This window comes from Hemitrygon akajei, chromosome 6 (genome assembly GCF_048418815.1).
Source record: "Hemitrygon akajei chromosome 6, sHemAka1.3, whole genome shotgun sequence".
NCBI classification, from domain to species: Eukaryota; Metazoa; Chordata; class Chondrichthyes; order Myliobatiformes; family Dasyatidae; genus Hemitrygon; species Hemitrygon akajei.
Window position 1 is genome coordinate 78,537,633 of NC_133129.1, and position 22,820 is coordinate 78,560,452.

A 22,820-nucleotide genomic window follows, 5' to 3' on the forward strand; every position below is an offset into this window, starting at 1 on the left:
CTTGCTGCACCACTCTGGAGAAGGAGAGGGAGAGGGTGGGGAGGAGAGGGGGAGGTAAAAAGAAAGAGAAAAAATAATGTAAGTTGCCGGACAACATAAGACATAAGGAGAGAAGGAAGGAAATGATTAAGATTGCTCTGTCAAGTGTCAGAATGAACCTGATGGGCTTTGCGACCTCTTGTATCATTGAATGCAACTAAGCAAGAAATGCTTTGCCAACACTTTATGAGAATTAAGAGCTATGATTCATTTCCAATAAAATGCTACCAGCAGACTGCAAGATGATGCATCTTATAGATAACTAAACTGCAGTGTTGCTGATCACCCAGATAAGGATGGTGGCAGGAATTGGCCCGGACTCCCTCTCAATATATCATCATGCCTGCTGGCTAAATAGGAAAGATTGTACTTGTCACCCTTTGTGTGGTTAAATACCTTCATCAAAACTGAATCAATCCCCTTCGGTGACAATTCAGTGTTCAGTTCCTTCAGTTTATGTCTTACTTAGGTACGTGTAGCCGAATGATTAGCCACATTTCAAAAGCACAGAAAATGAGACACAATTTTTATCACTGACTCAGAGCACTTCATGTAAATTTTAACTTTGGCAAGACAATTGGATGATCTGCCTTCCATCACGCAGCCTGGGCAATTGAAATAACCCCAGCGGCAAACATACAGCCTATTACTGAGGAGTAGAGCACACTGTGGCAAGATCTGACTTTAGGATGAGATTTCAAACTGAGAGCCTAGTTTGATTTCACTGGGATATGAAAAATATTTCAAGCCACTCTGCTGACATGGAACAAAGTGTTTATCCCCAGTAACAACACACACAAAATGCTGGTGGAACACAGCAGGCCAGGCAGCATCTATAAGGAGAAGCACTGTCGACGTTACAGGCCGAGACCCTTCGTCAGGACTAACTGAAAGGAAAGATAGTAAGAGATAAATCCAGTTAGGCCTGACGAAGGGTCTCGGCCCGAAACATCGACAGTGCTTCTCCCTATAGATGCTGCCTGGCCTGCTGTGTTCCACCAGCATTTTGTGTGTGTTGTTTGAATTTCCAGCATCTGCAGATTTCCTCGTGTTTATCCCCAGTATTTCACTCTCTCAATGAATATCAATAAAGCGCATGGTTTTGTCACTGACATCTTGTGGTTTGTGAGAATTTCAAGTGCCTTCTAACAGAGCTGGCTGGAAAACACATCTGCTGCATCCCACGGTAGCAGAAGTCTTGTACTTAGCCTTTTTCTGCTGGAAGGTAGTCAATGGGAAACAGCCTGCAAAATCAGCAGCAAATTAAGCTGAATATGTGGGATCACAGTCCGCAGAAACATCTGGAGCTCTTGCCTGCCTTTGATGATATTTTGCCTTCCAGTAGTAATTGACTTCTGAGAAAAGAAAGGGAAAATTCTTAGGTGTAGAAATGCTGTTCTGGCCACTTTCTTTATGTGAGATTTAATATTCAAAATCTGTATCAATGATAACACCCAGAGTTGTTAGAACATAGAACCTAAAACAGAACAGAACAGGAAAAGGCCTTTAGGCCCACAATGTTGTGCCAAACCAGCTAAAAAGTAAATCAAAAACAAACAAAAACTAATCCCTCCTAACTACACAATGTCCATATCCCTCCATCTTCCTCACATTAGTGTGCCTATCTAAACATCTCTTAAAAGCTTCAAATGGATTTGCCTCTACCACTATACCAGGCAACACATTCCAGGCATCCACCCTTGAACCTACCCCCTCTCAGCTTCAATGCAAGCCCTCTGGTATTAGACATTTCTGCCCTGGGAAACAGATACTCCTTGTCTACTCTGTCTATGCCTCTCATAATCTTGTAAACCTCTACCAGATCTCCCTTCAGCCTTCAGCATTCCAGAGAAAACAGTCCGAGTTTGTCCAGCCGCTCATGATAGCGCGTGCTCTCTAAGCCAGACAACATCTTGGCAAACCTCTTCGGCACCATCTCCGAAACTTCAACATCCTTCTCATAGAGAGGTGACCAACACTCTATGCAATTCACCAGATGTGGCCCAACCAGAGTTTTATAAAGTTCTTGCTTTTGAACTCAATGACAAGGTGACAAAAGAGATTAATGAAGAAGGACAGTGGATGGTGCCTACAAAGAATTTAGTAAGACGTTAGACAAAGTACATCATGGGAAACGAATTCAGAAGATTAAGGTGCATGGAGTCTGTGGCAATTTAGCTGATAAAAGTGTGGCTAAAGAATTGGAGCAGGGGGCAAGGATTCAGATTTCTGGTTAATTGGGACCTCTTATGGGTGAAGTGGGACCTCTACAAAAGGGACTGGTTGCATTTGAATCAGAGGAGGAGCTAATATTTTTAGAGCTGTTGGGAGTGGGTTAAACTAATATGGCAGGGTTATGGGAACAAGGATGATAGAGCTGGGGCTGAGCCAGCAGGTTTACAAGTACACGTTTGTAGATGGTGGATGTAACATGAATGTAAGGAAGGCCAAGCCAATGATTGTGTACAAATACAGAGTAAAGAGTTAAATTGTACCACAGAGGCAAAATTCAAAACAGCAAAGAATGCAGGACTGAAGATGCTGTATTTAAATGTGTGTAGCATTCAGAATAAAGTGGATGAACTCGTGGCACAATTAGCGGTTGGTTGGTATGACGTTATGGACATCACTGAGTCATGGCTGAAAGGCGACCATATTTGGGAGCTCAACATCAAAGGTTGGCTTAATTCTGCTCCTATGTCTTATGGTCTTATGGACTTCCCTTGTCAGCCATGGTTGTTTCATCCCCCCTTTGGAATACTTCATCTTCTTTGGGACGTATCAACCCTGCCTCTTCCAAGTAGCCCCCAGAAACTCTAACCACTGGTATTCTGCCAATCAACTTTGGTCAGCTCATGACTCTGTAATTCCCTTTATTCCACAGTAACATCCGACTTTATCTTCTGTCTCTCAAACAGCAAGGTGAATTCTATCATATTATGATCACTGCCTCCCAAGGGTCACTTTATGTTAAGCTCCTCAACCACACAACACCCAATCCAGAATTGCCATTCACCCTGTGAACTCAACCACGAGCTGTTCTAAAGAACCATCTCAGAGACATTCTACAATTACCGTCTCTTGGGATCTAGCACCTGTCTGATTTTCCCTATCTACCTGCATATTGAAACCACTCCCCCCATGACTATCATAACATTGTCTTTCAGACATGCCTTTTCTATTTCCTGTTGTAATTTATATCCCACATCCTGGCTACAGCATACAACTCCTTTCAGGGTCTTTTACCCTTGCAGTTTCCGAACTCTACCCACAAGGCTTCTATATCTTCCAGTCGTGTGTCACCTCTGTGTAAGGATTTAATTTCATTTTTTACCAAATGAACCACACCAGCTCCTTTGCTTACCTGCCTGGCCTTTTGATACAAGGTGTACAGTATCCTTGAATCTTATTTCAGCCCTTTCTCAGTGATGCCCACAATGTCATATCTGCCAATCTCTAACTGTGCTACAAGATCATCTACCTTATGCTATGTACTGGATGCATTCAAATATAACACGTTCAGTCCTGTATTCATCATCCTTTTTGATTTTGCCCCGATGCTGTACTACACCTTATTCTACTGATAGAAATTCTGCCCTCTCATCTGCCTGTCCATCCTCACAGCCTCACTACACACTGCATTTACTTGTATACCAACTGTCCATCACATGTGGCATAGTTCTTATGCCCGGCAGAGCTGTTCTCACTGACTGGAGAAGGGGCAAAGGTGGGTAACAGGCGCCTTAAAACAAGTTGCTCCAGGCAGATGGGGCTCATTATCCATGGATGGTAGCTCATCTAGGAGAGGGAAAGCTCCGATTTCAAACCTCCGCTGCCTCGCGGCTATATCCACTCAAGGGAAAGGCTTTGGGAGTAAACCCCGAGGATATATCCGGAGTCGGAGACCCGAAGGCGGCTGCCTGCTGTACCCGGCACTGGCACGGCAACTCCTGCGATGCTGCTGGCACCAAACTGTATCGACTTTCGTCGTTCCTTTGGACCTGTCATCAGCATGGGGGGGGGGGGCGGTGTCCCACTGCGTGGGCAACAGACGGATCTCCGTATCAACTCTGCCCTGGAGAAGCCACTCCCAGTAACTACCAGAGGCGCAGTACCCATGGTCGACCACGACCGACAGAGGCCACATACACACACACACACACACACACACACACACACACACACACACACACACACACACACACACACACACACACACACACACACACACACACACCCCTGCCCATCCTCAGTCCTACCACTCAACCCCATTGCCTCATTCCATCTGAGCTCCTGCAGCCCATTTTGTTGAGTAACCCAGTTAAATTGCTTCTAATTCCAACTAGAACCTAATAAAATTATTTTATTAAAGAAGATCATGTAATGGATTCATGGCTGCATTGAATATATAGAGTACACAAGCTGAAATTTTTGCTCTTGGCAGAGATTCACAAAAACAGAAGAGAATCCCAAAGAATGAATGACAGTAAAATGTTAGAATCCCAAAGGCCCCCTCTCCCCCTCCCATGCACAAGCAACAGCAAAACTTCAAACTCCCCCCCTCCTCCACTTATTTCAGCAAAAAGCATCAGTGCCCACCCACCAAGCAATCAATAGCAAAGCCCCCAAAAACAGACCATGATCTGCAGTCCAGCAGAAACTAATTGTTCACCCAAAAACTCGACAGTCCACAGGCTCTCTCTCCCTCTACCTAACCAGGGACAGAGAGGTGTCATCCCTTTCCACAGTGAGAGGGGAGACCAACGAAACAAAACAACTCGCTGATTATGATGTTGCAGTCTGCCACATCGCTTTTATTCCAAGTTCTCTGACTTGAGAACCTATTCAATTATCCAGTTCTTTATTGGATATTATTATGGAATGGGGTACATTTATGATTATGATACATTGAAAATACTGATGTCATTCTCCAGTAATGGGTGCACACTGACACAGTCAGCTGTTGCAATTTCCCACAACAAGGATTATCATCTTCATCCTCGTTTTGGAGTAGGGTTCTCAATGGAGACCCAAGCGTCCCCAGTAAAAAGGAAAGGCATATCTTCAGGTCACATGACAGCTACAAGCCAGTGACCTGACCCTTCTGTTGTGCAAGAAAGGGTGGGAGGAGAGATAGAAAGCAAAAAGAAAATGGGGAAAGGAAAAGGATAGCAAATGGGTAGCAAATGACAGTATTGTATTGCCACAGCTTCTTGTACAACCTCAGGATAGAAGCATCTCTTTCATTTCTTAGTCAATAAAGTCTGTCAAAGTGCAATGTGACAATGTGAAAGCCAGTAAGAATGATAGGAAGTGATGGGAGGGAATCATTTAAAGTTGCATAAAAGATATTATATTTTGTTTTGCTAATGTGCATTTATAATAAAACATGTATATTCTTTAAATAGCATTGGACAGACTGGTACTTAAGGTGGAATATAACTGAATATGGTGGCATTCGGACAGTACGCTTTCCATCGGATCACGTGTGGGTCCCTGATATTCTCCTATACAACAGGTGAGATTTTTTTCTTTGTCCAAACCTTTCTCTGAATATTCAGCACCCTAATGTCTGGAAAATTATTCCCAATGGCAACAGAGGAATTTTGGAAGAGAAGCAAAGCACACAGTTTTACCAAGGCAGAATTAATGGGGATAGCTTATAGACATTCTTCTGAAAAAATTCAGAGCAAATTATACTTTTTTTCTTAAAAAAAAGGCCCAGAGTGTGTTTCTTTCATTCATCCATAAAATCATTATACTACCAATATAGAAAAATAATTGTCAAGTTTACTGAAAACCCTGATGTCAGACACAATTGATGGGAAAACCTGTTATAAAAAAGTGGACTTGCCAGAAACAGCAGATCAAGCCAAGGGAAACAGACAACATTTTAGCTCAATCTCCTTTCATCAGACTCTACTGAAGTGTCGTTAACTTGAAAAACTAACTAGAGTGATAGAAACAGGCCCTTCAGCCCATCTAGTCCATGATGAACTATTGATCTGCCTAATCCCATCAACGTGCATTAGACCTTATCCTTCCATACCCTCCCAGTGAATATACCTATCCAAATTTCTCCTAAATCCTGAAACCAAACCCACATCCACCAGTTCCCATTCTTTTTCTATCTCCTGTTTTGCTGACCTGCTGAAGGTTTTCTGGCACTTACTGTTTTTATTTCAGATTTTCAGCATCTGGAATTTTATTTACTTCCACTATGAACAATATTACCCATATGTATGGAACCATTGCAGGGTTTACAAAGCACACTATTCAATGTACAGCAATATAACAATTGTCAATGATAAAATGCTGCAAATACACATAGTTCTGCTAAAACTCAATAGATACACTCCTAAGAAATCCACCTGTAGAAAATTGTACAACAGAAAATGATGTAATTGTGTTCAAAGCACAGGTTTTTGTGATATTGATCATACTTTGCTAATTTGGCCTGTGTGACACAAATAAGGTTTTCTAGTCGATCGATCATTTTATAACCAATTCACGCCCTGGAAATATGCAGCATACCAGAGCTACCTATACAGCATCTGTGGAGAGAGGAACAGATTTAACATTTCAACAGAATGACCATCTAAAAAGATCACTCATCAGGAATATTAACTATATTCCTCTGATCACAAACAATGCTGGATCTAATGAATATTATTACTATTTTTTATTTTATGTCAGATTTCCAGCATCGGCAGTATTTTGATTTTGTATCGTGCTCTTTGGGATTCCACACGTTATGAAATTTAATCATTATGCAGCACTTTGCTATGAATGGAAATGTTCTTTTTGTATTATGGTAAAGATACAGTGAGAAGTTTTCCACCGTTTATTGAAATTTCTATCCTGAATGTAATGTATACAGAGAAATATGGTTTTTTTCTGCTCCCAACTTATGCCTGATCCATATCTTTTCAAAGTATCCCCTCTCTTGACTAGTCTCCTTAGATAGCCAAAAATATAAACTCTAACGACCAACTCCTCTCTGGCTGTCCTTACCCAGAACATTGCCTCCCCCCCTCAGCCCCAGTCATCTGCCACATCTCCCTTTTGCTTTTTCACCATTCTTGCCAACATGCATTGTTAGTTTGCAAGATGCCAAATTGTTTCACAGCTCAAATACTACTTTGATCTTCATCCATGCTCAATTGCACATCCAATTATTTTAACTAAAGCAGCCAGATTTCTAAATCTCATCCAGGCTACTCAGCCAGCCCTCCTGCAGATGGCAACTTCCAAACTTCTGAGAGTTTGCTCACAAATAATGATAATGTGGATCTAAGGCCTCTCCATGGTTCCCTTGTCCATTTGTTCCTCCCCACTAATCTCCCTCCTAGCACTTATCCCTGCAAATAGAAGCCCATTCACCTCCTGCCTCACCTCCATTCGGGGCCCCAAACCTTCAAAAGCTTCCAACTGAGATGACATGGTAGCATAGCGGCTAGCACAATGCTTTACAGTACTTGTGACCCAGATTCAAATCCCACCGCTGCCTGTAGGAAGCCTGTACATTCTCCCCGTGACCACTTGGGTTTCCTCTATGTGCTCCGGTTTCCTCCCGCAGTCCAAAGTCGGTTAATTGGTCATTGTAAATTGCCCCATGATTAGGCTAGGGCTAAGTTTGGGGATTGCTGGGTGGCGTGGCTCAAAGATTCGGAAGGGCCTATTGCACACTGTATCTCAATAAGAATAAAATAAAATAAATAAAGACACTTCAGCGGCAAATCTGTTGTCATCTACAGTATGTAGTGCTCCTGACTTCATTCCCTCACTCCCCCACCCACCTAGCTTCATCTATCACCCTCCAGCTTGCACAGCTTCTTATTCCAGCTTCTTCCCCCTTCCTTTCCAGTCCCAATGAAAGCTTTCAGCCTGAAAAGTCAGCTATTTATTCCTTTACACACTGTAGGTTAGTGGTTCGCCAACCTGTCAATCGCGATCGACTGGTCAATCTTTGAGACTTTCCCAGTAGATCCCGAAAAAAAATGAAAAGTAAATACACAAATACCGTTGACAGATGTTTTCCGGGATGCGAGGTTATAGTTCCATTCTTTCTGCCCAGTGTGCATGCATGTAGCTCCCCCGCCATGCACTACAGTGTACTTCAGTGTCCGGGCCACGAGGAAACAATATGTGTCAGCTGCACCTTTCCTCATTCCCTGTCACACCCACTGTTGAACTTGAACCCATGCGAGGTCATTACCCAAGCTCGTCAGGGATCACTGGTTGGCCTCGGGTAACCGGCCAGTGGGAAGTGCCGTTGCTACTGGCCTGGAGTGCGGACAGATGGGCGCCGCCTCTAAACCTGTTTAGCACATCGAATGTTCGTGGGGAACCCGGTGCTAAAATATCCGCAGATCACCTCATTCGGGCTCAGGGTTTCGTAAGTGGCAGAGCCGCTACCTTGCTGCGATCTACTGAAACAAACTTTTGTCAGCCAATAGATCCTACAAGGGGGGGTGGGCACCCTGTCGCACTCCTCACTTGGTCGGGCGCTCTCTCCGGACTGCGACTGCCGCGGCCCCAGCACAGGAACAACCACACCTGGCCAAGGCGCCTGGCGGCGGGCAGGCGGGAGGTTGGAGCTCGGGCCCGGAGGCTGTCTAATGAGGCAACGAAGCCCTCAAAACTGCTTTGGTACCTTGAGTCCAAGCACCCTGCACTTAAAGACAAACCTGTTGAGTTTTTTTCCAGTGGAAAAAGCGTGAGCAAGTGGGACAGCAGCTGAGAGCCATGTAAACTAAATTGCGGAATAGACTGGACATAAGGAACCTGCTTCGAGTATCACTGTATTCCAGTCGCATTTAACAACCCCCCCCCCCCACCCCCACATCGGTCGGTCCGTTGGAATATTGTCAATATTAAACTGGTTCGTCTGGTTCGTGGTGCAAAAAAAGGGTGGTGACCCCTGGTGTTCATACATTATTTCCACTTCTGGGTTGCGGGGTTTTACTTCCGATCTTTTCTGACCCGGTGCGCATGCATATAACTAATCGATTTGGAGTCGATCTTGCCTTTCACTAAGGCCGAGGTAGGGGATCTTGGGCTTAAAAAGGTTGGTGACCACTACTGTAGGTGATGAGTTCCTCCAGCATGCTGTATATGTTACTCTGGATTTCCACCATCTCACAATCTTCAGCAACACGGAATCTCTTGTGTTTCTGAAGACAGACGCACAGATGGAACGGAGCCTATCTATCATGCAAGGTTACAGACGTGGGAGGAACTAACAGGATTCAGGACGAGACGAATCTCAGGGTTATATACTGCATACCTACTTTGAGAATAAATGTACTTTAAATCTTTGAAATAGTTCACTTGGTACCACTGAAGCAGAATGTTTGTTCTGGTTTATGTCAGAATATGCTGACAGGGCTTGTAAAACATTGGTGTCAGCAGAACATGCTGACATTTGCCTGCGTGAAATCATTTGATATTTAATTATTTTTGTAATGAAGCATGGTACTGCTTAATATGAAACCAAATTATTGTCTACAGTTCCCTTAAGAAATGTACTTTGTAAATACATTGAAGACACCAAATTCTACTAGAAACGTGTTTGTACCATATCCTTTAACTCGTTCTTTTATAAACACAGTCAGTGTTTCCTGCAGTATGTGAGCTATGTTGAGATATCATCAGTGGTTTGGGGATGCTTTTTGAAATGCAATTTCAGTATTAGACATGGCAATCAGCACAGAGGCAAGATGTCATGGTAAATCCACACATATATCCTGTTTCTCGATTGATCTTAATAAACAGGGACTAGCTCAAGGACTGAAACTAATTTTTAATTGTTTCAACATATTTAAATGTTTCTAAACATTTTCAGTGCTTGTCTATGAAGTCTTTCAGTCATCAAGGTCATTGTATATCAAGCAGTAGTAAATCAAGGTAACTGGTGGGCAGTCCTAATATCTCTGCCCTGTTGGTTCCACAACAGTTCACAACTCCATTCATACAAAGATAAGACTAATTACTCTCTCATTACCTCTACAAGTCTTAATTACCCTCATGTGATTGATTGCTATACCTTTAAACAACTCACAGAGCTTATAAACTGGAAAACTACCCACCATGGATTGGAACTGAAGAAGCCTCTTGGATGAGTGGTGAAACATCTTCTTGACAACACAACAAGTCCGGTTGCCTTGATTTCCTACTGCATGATATTTTCAGTGCTTAGCTTTTCTTTGACAAAAATTATTCTGATCAGCATTAACAGCATTTGACACTCTGAGAGTGCAAGTGTTAGGAACATACCTCAGCCTAACAGGACTTCTGTCTCACCAACACACCTTTGCAATGCCAGTGCAACCTTAGCCACAATGCATCAGACCAACTTCACAATGAAAGTTTCAGTTATAACTGTACTTGTGCAGAATGACATGGGTTAGTAGGTTTGCTGATGACACAAAGGATGGAGGTGTTGTGGATAGTGTGGAGGGCTGTCAGAGGTTACAGCGGGACATTGATAGGAGGCAAAACTGGACTGAGAAGTGGCAGATGGAGTTCAACCCAATTGTTATATCATTAAATTTCAACTAAATTTTCTTAAGGGGATACAAAAACAGAATATGGTAATGGCTGCAACTCTGGAATAAAATTCAGTGTTTACCACACCATATCAGATCGATTGCAAGGAGACAGCCAGAATGGAGAATTTCATGGTATTTACGAATCCATGACTTTGGCCAGCAAAACCAACCTCCTTACTTGGTAACACTCACAGTGGATAAGCACCCCATGAAATTTGAACTGGGTACCTGGTTAGCGATTACTCTATAAGTGAATAATCCTTTTGCCAGATTCCAAACTCACACCTTCCAGACTCAATATTGTGCAGCTACATTGGACATGCATAATGTGTTTAAAGCACAAGTGGGTCACCCGGGGGACCTGTTTCACTTACACATGCACATGTAAGTGGGGAGGCCAACAACCTCATTTGCTGGGCAGAAATTTTATTGAAAAGATGTCATCTTGCATCAACTGTATTGGAGGGAACCTCGCATTGAATTCTCTATTACAAAAGTACCAGGCAGGTTTTCCAAGCTTACAACTCAGGTCAATACCTTGGTCTGCTGAAGTTGAAGATTAAGGAGAACTGCCAGCCAAAGTTTTACAAGGCTTGCTTAGTGTCATATATAGTGGTAAATGAACTTGACTGACTACAGTAGGCTGATGTGACAGAGCTGGTGTAATACTGGTGTAGGTGGCTCTAGTTGTACCCCATCCTCAAGTCTGGCAGGACAGCTCACATCTACAGTGACTATAAATTGACCACAAACCCCACAACAATCAACATGCACAGAAACCAATTTCGATACAAGCAGTTGCCTTTCAGGGTGAGTTCAGCCCTGGGTATATTCCAATGCCTTATTGATAAATTGGTTAAAGATAATCCCCACATCTATGCCTAGCTTTAGCATAACTTAGCAACTGAGACTCCATGAAGCTACAGAAGCACCCTCTGCTGATCTTTGGTGCCAGAGACAAAGTCAACACGTACATTTCACAGGAAGAAAACTGGCTATGGGCTGTGCCTGGCATTGTCATGGTCAATTACCAGAACCTGAGCTAACAGACTGATAAATTGTTAGGTGACATTTGGATTATATACGCCAGTGAAATAACATGGGACTAGGGAAGCTACAGTAGCGTCCTCTGCTGATGAAGCCAGTGTCTTAGCAAATGAACCAATGGACGCTTCATCTAAAGGAGCAGAGATTCACAGTCCACTGGCCTTGATATCAGCTAAGCTGAAGGCACAGAGAGAGAAGCTGCCCCCTACGGCAGCCCACAAGGGTGTACCAGCCAGTTGACTACTACTAAGCAGGATAGACCATTCTTTTTCTGAGTTTACCTCAAGTATCCCTTCCTCTGCAGCTCCCATCTTTGGGGAGGTGGAGGGAGGGATTTACTATATCAGATCGGTGAGAGAGGGCCAGGTGCGCGTGTGGTTGTCTGACAGTGTGGTCAATTGATTGGGCCTCTTATGCATGGAGGGCTCTCTCTTTTGGCATGGGCTTTCGAGACTGCACGTTTTCACCTTAGCGGGCTCAGTTTGTCGCACCTAAACTGCAAGTTGCCCAGTGTGTACTATTACTAAAATGACTCAGAAGAAATGTTTAATTATACTCCACCAATGTTGTTCTTGCTCCATGCATACATAAAGAAGTACATGTAGCAAGAGTGCTATCTTCTGTGGGAAAACCTAAAATGAGAGGTCACATTTTAAATTAAAAGATTGTTCACTTAGAACTGAGGTGAGGATTTTTTTAGAGGATTATGAATCCTTAAAGCTCTTCCTCAAAGTGCAATGAAAGCAGAGTCTGTATACATTTAAGACAGAATAAAGAAGATTTCTCAGAAGTAAAGAGAGTGGAAGTTACTGAAATTAGACTAGAATGTGGAGATGAGGTCGTGATCAGCCATGATGTTACTGAGTAATATCATAGGCTGGAGAGCCCAAGTGCTTTACTCCTGTTCCTAATTTGTATCTTCACATTTCATGTTCATGCATTCACATTAGCATGGGTGCCACGGTAGCATAGCAGTTAGCACAATGCTATTACAGCTCTGGGCGTCAGAGTTTTGGGTTCAATTTCAATGTCATATGTAAGACATCTATATGTCCTCCCCTTGGCCTGTTGATCTCATTCACCCAGTCCACCGGAGCTGACTTTCCATGTTAGTACAAACCTGCCCCTAACTCACTGGGTATGAGGCCCGTCAGCTGCCCTCACCTGGTTTAGCCTGTCTGTCGAAGCAGCGTAGCCGCAGCCGCATACAAACAGCTAATTGGAGCCACAGGTGACAGCAGAGTGTGTGGCGGGGACCAAAGGGGAGTGAGCTACCCCAGAATGGTCATGAAGCCCCTTCACCAGAGCTGCTATCCTTCCCTAGATACCCCACACATGGCAACGTACACTGGACAAATTCCTCCATTAATAACTATCAGGAACTAATACACATTATAGAGTACTGTAGTAGCATTAGTAGTGTTCTAATTTGTTCTGTATTTCATTTAATTATATAATTTGCTGTTCAGATAAACAGTAGTTTGTCTTTTTTATACCTTTTTAAGTATTTCCATGAAACTTTGGCCAATTGAGGCAGCAGCTTAATTGGGCCAAAATGTATTGGTCCCTATATGTCCAATTAACTAGAATCTAATGTATATATAAAATTAAATTAAATAAATAGTGCAAAAGGAGATAAAAACAAGAAAAAAATATATAATGAGGTAGTGTACATGGGTTCATTGTCCATTGATAACTCTGATGGTAGAGAGGAAGAAGCTGTTCCTGAAATATTGAGTCTTCAGGCTGTTGTACCTACTCCGTGATAGTAGCAATGAGATGTGGGCATGTCCTGGGTGATTGGATTCCTCGGTCTCCCTGAAACACAACTTATTTAGCAAACATTCAATCTTCAATGTGGTCACCTGTCCCTCTGCTAATAGTTTTTATTCTGTTTCTAGAAAATCAAAGGTTATAGGGTTAGTACAATGAAGTGGTGTTGAGTTAAGAGATCAGCCATGATTTTACTGAATAGCGGAACAAGAACAAGGGATGAAATGGTCTACTCTTGCTTCTTTTGTGTGGTATCCAGTGCCTTGAAAAAGTATTCAACCTCCAACTCCTTGTTCACATAGAAGAGTATCACAACCAAGGATTTTGATCAATTTAACTGAGAATTTTTATTTGTGAATCACAGGCTCATTTTTTTTCACAGTGGAGCCCAAAATACAGAAAAAAAATTGTAAAGCATGAAAAACTAAAAATACAAAAACTGAAATGTCAGCAATTCAAAGGTATTCATCCCCCTTTGCTCAGTACTTGGTTGAACCGCCTCTTGCATCTGTTACAGCCAGTAGATTTTTTTTTGGAGAAGTCTCTATTAGCTTCACACAATATGATGGAACAAGATTGTCCCAATCTTGCTTGCAAAATAACTTGAGCTATGCCGGGTTAATTGGGGAGTGGCGGCAGACAACAATCTTAATGTCTTGCCTGGGTGTTCGATCAGGCTAAAGTTAGGACATCAATTTTCTTCATTTGAAGCCACTCCATGGTTGCTTCGGCAGTGTGTTTTAGGTCGTTGTTCAAAGTTCAAACTACATTCATTATCAAACTTATGTATAATTGATACAACTTTTATACATCTCCTTACAGGCAGCCACAAAAAAAGACCCAATAGAACACATTAAAACAAAAGAAGACCTTCAAACACCCAATGTGCAGGGGAAAAAAAACAAAATTGTGCGAACAATAAAAGTAAGCAGATAATATTCAGAACTGAACTTCACGAAACTCAGTCACAGACTCGAAGCCAGGCATCCACTGCAGCTGATTCAGGAGCCTGTTAGTTGTAGGCCATAGTCTCTGTTCAGCACAGAAGTAAATCTCGTGGAGCAGCAAGCTGTCCCTCACATCCGTCCCCAACACCCTGACCTTTTCAATTTGGCCTGTTGCTTAAATTATCCAAACCTCAGGTTGTTCCTTGTTTTCGGGCTCAGGCCCTGCCACTTCGATACCCTCTCAGGCCTGAGGCCCAGCACCTCAATTCAGCCCATAGCCAAACTTAAATCAATCAAACCTCAGGTTTTTTCTCACTCTTGGGCTCAGGCTCTGCCTTGACTTTCCCTCACCTCAGTTCTGTCACATCAGATTGCCTCCAAGTCCACACCAGCAATGGACCTACAGTGGTTCATTCCCCACTCTTGGTTCCAGACTTCACTGCCCCAATTCAGCCTCTACTCACCATGTCACAACCATCCTGCGTCTTCAACACTTCAGTTCACACCACAAAATTGCCAGGTCCTAATGAAAGAAGAACTTCCTCCCCAGAATTTACTTGCTAGCAGAGGCTAGCAGATGTTTTCTAGTATCTCCCTGTATTTAGCAGCATTCATCATCCCATCAATCCTGACCAGATTTCCAGTCCCTGCTGCTGAGAAGTATCCCCATAGCAGGATGCTACTGCCACCACCAAGCTTTATAATAGGGATGGAGTTACCTGGCTGATGTATAGCATTAGGTCTATGCCACATGTACCACTTAGCGTTGATGCCAAAAAGTTTCACTTTAGACAATCTGACCACAAGACCTTCTTCCACATCTTTACAGTTTCTTTTAAGTGCATTTTTCAAAGTTTTTATGGGCAAGGAAATGCTTTTTTTAGCCAGAACTTCTTCTTTGCTACTTTTCCATAAATGCCCTTTTTGTGCAAGGCCTGAAAGATTGAGGAGACATGAACTTCATCTCCAGTCGCAGCCATTGACGTCTGCATCTCCCTCAGAGTGGATGTTGACATCTCTTACAAATGCCATTTTTCTCCGGTGACTAAGTTTAGAGGGGCAGGCTGACCTAGGCAGTGTAGCTGACATTTCATATTTTTCCACTTTTTCATGATAGACTGCACTGAGCTCTGAGATATGTTCAGTGCCTTTGAGATGATCTTGTACCCTTCCCCAGATTTGTGCTTCTCTATTATCATTTCCCAGACTTGTCATGAATGCTCTTTTGTCTTCATTTTGACTTGATCTATTGAAAATCTACCACATTGTTGGACCTTACAGAGAGAGGGGTATTTATTCTTATGAATTCATTGAAGACAGGTGATCCTCCAATTTTCTGCATCAACAAATTAGGTGAATTCATAAGGTAATACTGTATATTGCACTAGAGCAAAGTTAGCATAGTAATTACAAAGGAGATGAATACCTTTTTAGCCTTAAAGTTTTGGTTTTTAATTTTTAGTTAAATGTTGACAGGTTGTGGATTTTTTTCTTTTGATTTGAAATGATGCACAATGTTTTGTAGATTAGCTCAAGCAATCCCATTTCAATATATTCTAAATTTAGAAAATTAGACAGTAAAATGTGAAAATAGCTGTGGGGGCTGAGTACTTTTTCAAGGCATTGTGTATTTATCACTCGTGGCCAAAGATGCTCCCGTTAATATCTCCTCTCGTAAGCGTTGTTTATAGGATTGTCAAACATCCAGAGGGGGTAGAAACTCAGTTGTTTCTCACCCATGGTTATCTCAGCTTTCCAGTTACCTTTAGAAAGGCTGCTGCCTTGTGACTAACAGCACACTCTAGAGCACAGCACATACATCACACAGAAAAGTAAATACAGGAGGCAATGTGTAAAGGGAAATGAACTGTAGCTGCTAGGCATCGGAAATAAAATTCTGGAGACAGTTGGTCAGGCAGCATGCGTGGAAACAGAACTTTGTGTAAGAACAGCATTAATGTTCAGCATATTCTGATAAATGCTTTCTAACAAACTCATGTTAATGCATCAAATAAAGCAAAATTGCTTGGAATAAACAGCAAATAAAATATGTAAGGTATTGCACTTTGTCTTTTTAGGTAAGGCAAAGTTTTCCCATTTCAAGACCCAGAATCAGACACCAGCATACAGAATATCATGAAATTTGTTGTCTTTGAGGCAGCAGTACAATGCAATGCATAGTACTAGAGAAAAGACTGTGAATTATAGCAAAAATATATATATTTATTTATATATATATAAATATATATATATATAAATATATATATATTTATATATATAGCAAAAATATATATATTTATATTAAATAAGTAGAGGTAGTGTCTGTCGGTTCAATGGCCATTCAGAAATTGGATGGCTGAAGGAAGGAAGCTGTTCCTGAATCATTGAGTGTGTGCTTCTGTACCTCCTTCCTGATGCTAGCAATGAGAATAAGGATTCTTGTGGTTCTCACAGGAAATTGTTAAGGAACCACAAGGTTGCTGTTTGAAAATGCCTTTGACATATCCTAATGAGTTTGTAGCTCATGAGAGCTCATGTAGACATATCTGAAGGTCATACCATGAGGTACCTTGCGCTGTGCAGAAAACCTTATCCTTGAAGAAGGACAAATTAGCTGTAATTCTGTTTTTCAGTTCTTCAAACTATTTATCATTAAATTTGACATGAACATTTTTCACTGTCAAATAAAGACAGAGCTCAGTAAATTTTAATTTTTAAGAAGTCATCTTTTCATACATTAAAATAAAAATACTGCCTATCTCAGAAATTAAAACTCCTGAGAACATATATCCAGCCCATCCACATCAGTATTGATACTATCTAATTGAATTTTCCTGATATTCCTCCTATCTTTTCTCATTACTTCTTTAAAAATATGTGACTCATTTGAAACAATATTTCATTCTTTCTTACAGCAACCACGAAGTAAACCAATAGATACCTAGATGTGGAAGAAATTCTTCTGATTTCCCTCTAGTTTCTCCTGATTATAATCTGAATTTATATCTCCTTGTTAGCGATCTGCCAAAAAGCAGAAACAATTTTTCACTTCAAAAGCTTATCAGAAGTTTAATGTTGATCTTGTCACAACCCTTAACTTTCTCCAACATGATGGCTGTCCGTCATGCCAGACAATGATAGGAGACCTGTCCGCGAGAGTATTTAAAGAGGAAAACCTGTTACACTGGGGCATTTCCACTATCTCGACTTCAGAATTTTGCATCCAGTGGTACGAACAATGTGGTCTCCCTCATTGCAGTGGATGACCATGATGTCTTCTGTGCCCTTCACTCCTACAGTGTTGCAGTACCGCCTTCCTGGCCATTGGATCTCACTGTAGATCTCATCCGCCCAGTCTGCTGGAGCTGACTTCACGTGCTGGGACAGACATGTCCCTGTCTCACTGGGGCATGAGGCCTCTGGCAACCCTCACCTGGTTTAGCACGCCTGCGAAGCAGTGTACCGGGGTTTGGCTGCTGGCGCGTGCAAACAGCTACCTGGAGGCACAGATGAGAGGTGAGTGTCCGGTGGATCCCAAAGCTGAGTGAGCTGCCTTGGAATGGACACACCAAGCCCCATCACCAGAGTTGCTACCCTTTCCTGCACACCCCATATAGCCATTCTCCAACTTATTGACTAAAAAGGTCTGGAAATTTTGAATTTTTCCTTTTGAATTAAACCCTTCTTTCTTTATTCTAGAGCAAGTTCTGTAGCTCCAATATCCTTTCTAAAATTGGTTACTGCACATTCAACAATGCAACCTGAGCCAAAACAATAGCCCTGACAATATGGAGAGAAGCAGCCCATGTTACAAGAGTATTTTAGTTCCCATCCTTCTTAAATTTTCTGCAGCGACCATTGATCAGTTTCAACAATCTAATGTTTGAAATAAAAGTGAAGAATCTGCTATTACGTGGCAAGTCAGGCAGCATCTGTGGAGAGAGGAACAGAGTCTCTGTATGTTACTTTTTGGTTTTCAAATCCAGTTGAAAGCTAGGCAACTATATCTAACCACCAGGGCTGAATAACCAGATGGCCTGACCCACTAAATCTATACAAGGGCTACTGCAAGTTACTCTATATCAAAATGGTTCAGTCCTATGCACAATTATACTCATTTACCAGCTCATTCTGGAACAATCAGAATCAGAATTAGAATCAGATTTAGTATCACTGGAATATGTCGTGAAACGTGACAATGATGGAGAAACTGAGAGAATGCATGGAGATAGAGGAACCAAGAGAATGTCATGTATGTTCTGATGATTAGCTATTCCACTGAAATGCTTTCCTTTTCCAGAATCATGGTTTCCTCTCTACCATTGTAGATGGAGACCTTGAGTACATCTCAACTAGTTCCTGCAACTCTGCTCTAATCTCTTCTCCTCCTGGTCAGAGCCAGAACAGAGTTTCTATCAGCTTCAACAAGATCTCACCACCAAATACATATTCTTCTTCCTCCCTGTTCAGCACTTCAAAACAATTGCTGCCTTTGCAACTTTGTGGTCTGCTCTTCCATCTCCGGCTGCATATGGCACCTCCTCATGCAACTACAGGAGATGAAACACATTCACCTTTTCCTTCCCATTATCCAAAGATCTGAACAGCCTTTTCCAGTAAGATGCTGATTCACCTGAACTTCCAATCTACTCAAAGTCCAAAAGTTCAAAGTAAATTTTATTTTCAAAGTGCATATATGTCAGCATATACAACCCTGAGATTCATTTTCCTGTGAGCATAATCAGCAAATCTATAGAATAGTAGCTATAAAAAGAAGGCAGCCATATCCAGCGGGCAGTGTTGGGAGTGGGCAGCGGATTGAGAGGCAGCAGAGTGAAAGGGCTTTTGCTCAACGGGCTTCGGTGGTAACGGGAAGAGGTGAGGCAGTTGTTAATTGCAAAAGGAGGTAGTATGTGTGTGAGGTCAGTTTTCTGTGGTCAGTGTCAGATGTGGGAGGTCCTGGAGTCTCCCGGCATCCCGGACGGCCACATCTGCACCCGGTGCATCGAGATGCAACTCCTAAGGGACCGTGTTAGGAAACTGGAGATGTAGCTCGATGACCTTCATCTGGTCAGGGAGAGTGAGGAGGTGATAGAGAGGAGTTACAGGCAGGTGGTCACTCCGGGGCCACGGGGGACAGAGAAATGGGTCACAGTCAGGAGAGGGAAGGGGAAGAGTCAGGTACTAGAGAGTACCCCTGTGGCTGTACCCCTTGACAATAAGTACTCCTGTTTGAGTACTGTTGGGAGGGACAGCCTACCTGGGGCAAGTGACAGTGGCCGTGCCTCTGGCACAGAGTCTGGCTCTGTGGCTCAGAAGGGTAGGGAAAGGAAGAGGAAGGCAGTAGTGATAGGGGACTCTATAGTCAGGGGTTCTGACAGGTGATTCTGTGGACGCAGGAAAGAAACTCAGATGGTAGTTTGCCTCCCAGCTGCCAGGGTCCGGGATGTTTCTGATCGCATCCAAGATAGCCTGTGGTGGGAGGGAGAACAGTCAGAGGTCGTGGTACATATTGGTACCAATGACACAGGTAGGAAAAGGGAAGAGGTCCTGAAAGAAGACTACAGGGAGTTAGGAAGGAAGTTGAAAAGCAGGACCTCAAAGGTAGTAATCTTGGGATTACTGCTTGTGCCATGCGACAGTGAGAACAGGAATAGAATGAGGTGGAGGATAAATGCGTGGCTGAGGGAATGGAGCGGGGGCAGGGATTCAGATTTCTGGATCACTGGGACCTCTTTTGGGGCGGGTGTGACCTGTACAAAAAGGACGGGTTGCACTTGAATCCCAGGGGTACCAATATCCTAGCGGGCAGGTTTGATAGAGCTGTTGTGGAGGGTTTAAACTAGTTCAGCAGGGAGGTAGGAATCAGAATGTGAGTGCAGGGATTAAGGTAGAAGGACAAGGGCATGATGCCAAGAGTTCTGAGTTGATGAGGAAGGACAAACGGGACGAAACATAATTGTAGCCAGTTAAAGTGGTTGAAGTATGTCTGTTTCAATGCTAGGAGTATTAGGAACAAGGAGGATGAACTTAGAGTGTGGATTAGTACGTGGAACTACGATGTTGTGGCCATTACTGAAACTTGGTTGGAGGAAGGGCAGGATTGGATGATGCAGGTCCCGGAGTTCAGGTGTTTTAAAAGGAATAGGATGGGATGTAGAAAAGGGGGGGGGGAGTGGCATTGCTGGTCAGGGATAGTATCACGGCTATAGAAAGGGAGGACGCTGCAGAAGGAGTGTCCACGGAGTCAGTCTGGGTGGAAGTCAGAAATAGGAAGAGATCAGTCACTGTGCTGGGAGTAGTCTATAGGCCCCCAAATAGCCCTCAGGACACCGAGGAGCAGATAAGCAGGCAGATTTTAGAATGGAGCAGGAAATACAGGGTAGTAGTTATGGGTGATTTCAACTTCCCTCATACTGACTGGCACCTCCTGCTTGCAAGGGGGATAGATAGGGCTGAATTTGTCAGGTGTGTTCAAGAAGGATTCCTGACACAGTATGCGGACCGGCCGACGAGAGGAGAGGCTATACTGGATCTAGTTCTGGGTAATGAACCTGGTCAGGTGACAGACCTCTTGGTGGGGGAGCATTTTGGTGAGAGTGACCACAACTCCCTTAGCTTCAGCATAGCTATGGAAAGGGATAAAATCAGATGAAATGGTAAAGTGCTTAACTGGGGAAGGGCTAACGTTGAAGGGATGAGGCAAGAACTAGCGAGAGTAAATTGGAAACAGATGTTCAAAGGGGAAAGCACAGAAGTAATGTGGGAGAAGTTTAGGGACCACTTGAGCTGGGTTCAGGATAGGTTTGTCCCATTGAGGCAAGGAAAAAATGGTAGGAAAAGGGAACCGTGGCTGACGAAACGTGAGGCAACTCGTCAAGAGGAAAAAGGAAGCATATGTTAGATATGAGAAGCAGGAATAGGAGGGGCTTATAAGAAATATAGGGTAGTCAGGAAGGAACTAAAGAAAGAACTTAGGAGAGCTCGAAGGGGGCACGAGAAGGCCTTGGCATGTAGGATTAAGGAGAACCCCAAGGCGTTCTATGCGTATGTGAAGAATAGGAGGATGACAAGAACGAAGGTTGGACTGCTAAAGGATAAAGAGGGCAACATGTGCCTGGAGGCGGAGGAGGTTGGGGAGGTCCTAAATGAATACTTTGCTTCAGTATTCACAAGTGAAAAGGATTTTGATCAGGATGAGGTCGAAGTAGAGCAGGCCTGTGTGCTGGACAGTGTGGAGATTAAGGAAGAAGAAGTGCTGGATCTTCTTAAAAACATTAAGATTGCTAAATCCCCAGGGCTGGATATGATACACCCCAGGTTGTTGTGGGAATTGAGAGAAGAGATTGCAGGAGCATTAGCCATGATCTTTGAATCCTCTTTGGCTGCAGGGTAAGTGCCGGAGGACTGCAGAATGGCAAATGTAGTTCCCTCGTTTAAAAAAGGTAATAGGGAGAAACCTGGGAACTATAGACTGGTGAGTCTTGCGTTGGTGGTATGCAAACTACTGGAAAGGATTCTTAAGGATAGGATCTAGGAGCATTTGGAGAAGTACAGTCTACTCATGGATAGTCAACATGGCTTTGTGAAGGGAAGATTGTGCCTCATGAGCCTGATTGAGTTTTTTGAAGAGGTAACGAAATAAATTGATGAGGGTAGGGCAGTGGATGTGGTCTACATGGACCTTAGCAAAGCATTTGACAAGGTCCCTCATGAGAGACTCAGTCAGAAAGTCATGAGGCATGGGATAAGTGGAACCTTGGCTGTTTGGATAAAAAATTGGCTTAAAGGAAGAAAGCTGAGGGTAGTTGTGGAAGGAAAGTATTCTGCCTGGAGGTCGGTGACTAGTGGAGTGCCGCAGGGATCTGTTCTGGGACCCCTGCTATTTGAGAATTTTATAAATGCCCTGGATGTAGAGGCAGAAGGGTGGGTGAGTAAGTTTGCAGATGACACGAAGATTGGAGGAGTTGTAGATGGAGCTGTAGGTTGTCGAAGGTTACAAGAGAATATAGACAGGCTGCAAAGTTGGGCAGAAAAATGACAGATGGAGTTCAATCCAGACATGTGTGAGGTGATGCATTTTGGAAGGACAAACCAGAAGACTGAGTGCAGGATTAATGGTCAATTACTTAAGAGTGTGGATGAACAAAGGGACCTTGGGGTTCAAATCCAGACTTCACTCAAGGTCACTGCGCAGGTTGATAGGGTAGTTAAGAAGGCCTATGGGATTCTAGGCTTCATTAACAGGGGGATTGAGTGCAAGAGTAGAGAGGTCATATTGCAACTCTACAAATCTCTGGTGAGACCGCACCTAAAGTATTGTGTTCAGTTCTGGTCACCTCATTATAGAAAGGATGTGGAAGCTATGGAGAGGGTGCAGAGGAGGTTTACCAGGATGTTGCCTGGTTTGGAGAACAAGTCATATGAAGCAAGGTTAGCAGAGCTGGGAGTTTTCTCTTCA

At 43.1% G+C, this 22,820-nt stretch overlaps 1 protein-coding gene across 3 annotated transcripts in view; it reads left to right on the plus strand.

The window, feature by feature from the left end:
- chrna8 (cholinergic receptor, nicotinic, alpha 8) overlaps nucleotides 1-22,820 on the plus strand; it is a 364,842-nt gene that overhangs the window by 235,172 nt on the left and 106,850 nt on the right. For all 3 annotated transcript variants that reach the window (XM_073048652.1, XM_073048653.1, XM_073048654.1), the window contains exon 4: nucleotides 5,448-5,557. In XM_073048652.1, the coding sequence (XP_072904753.1) occupies nucleotides 5,448-5,557 (110 nt within the window). The remainder of the gene's footprint in view (nucleotides 1-5,447; nucleotides 5,558-22,820) is intronic.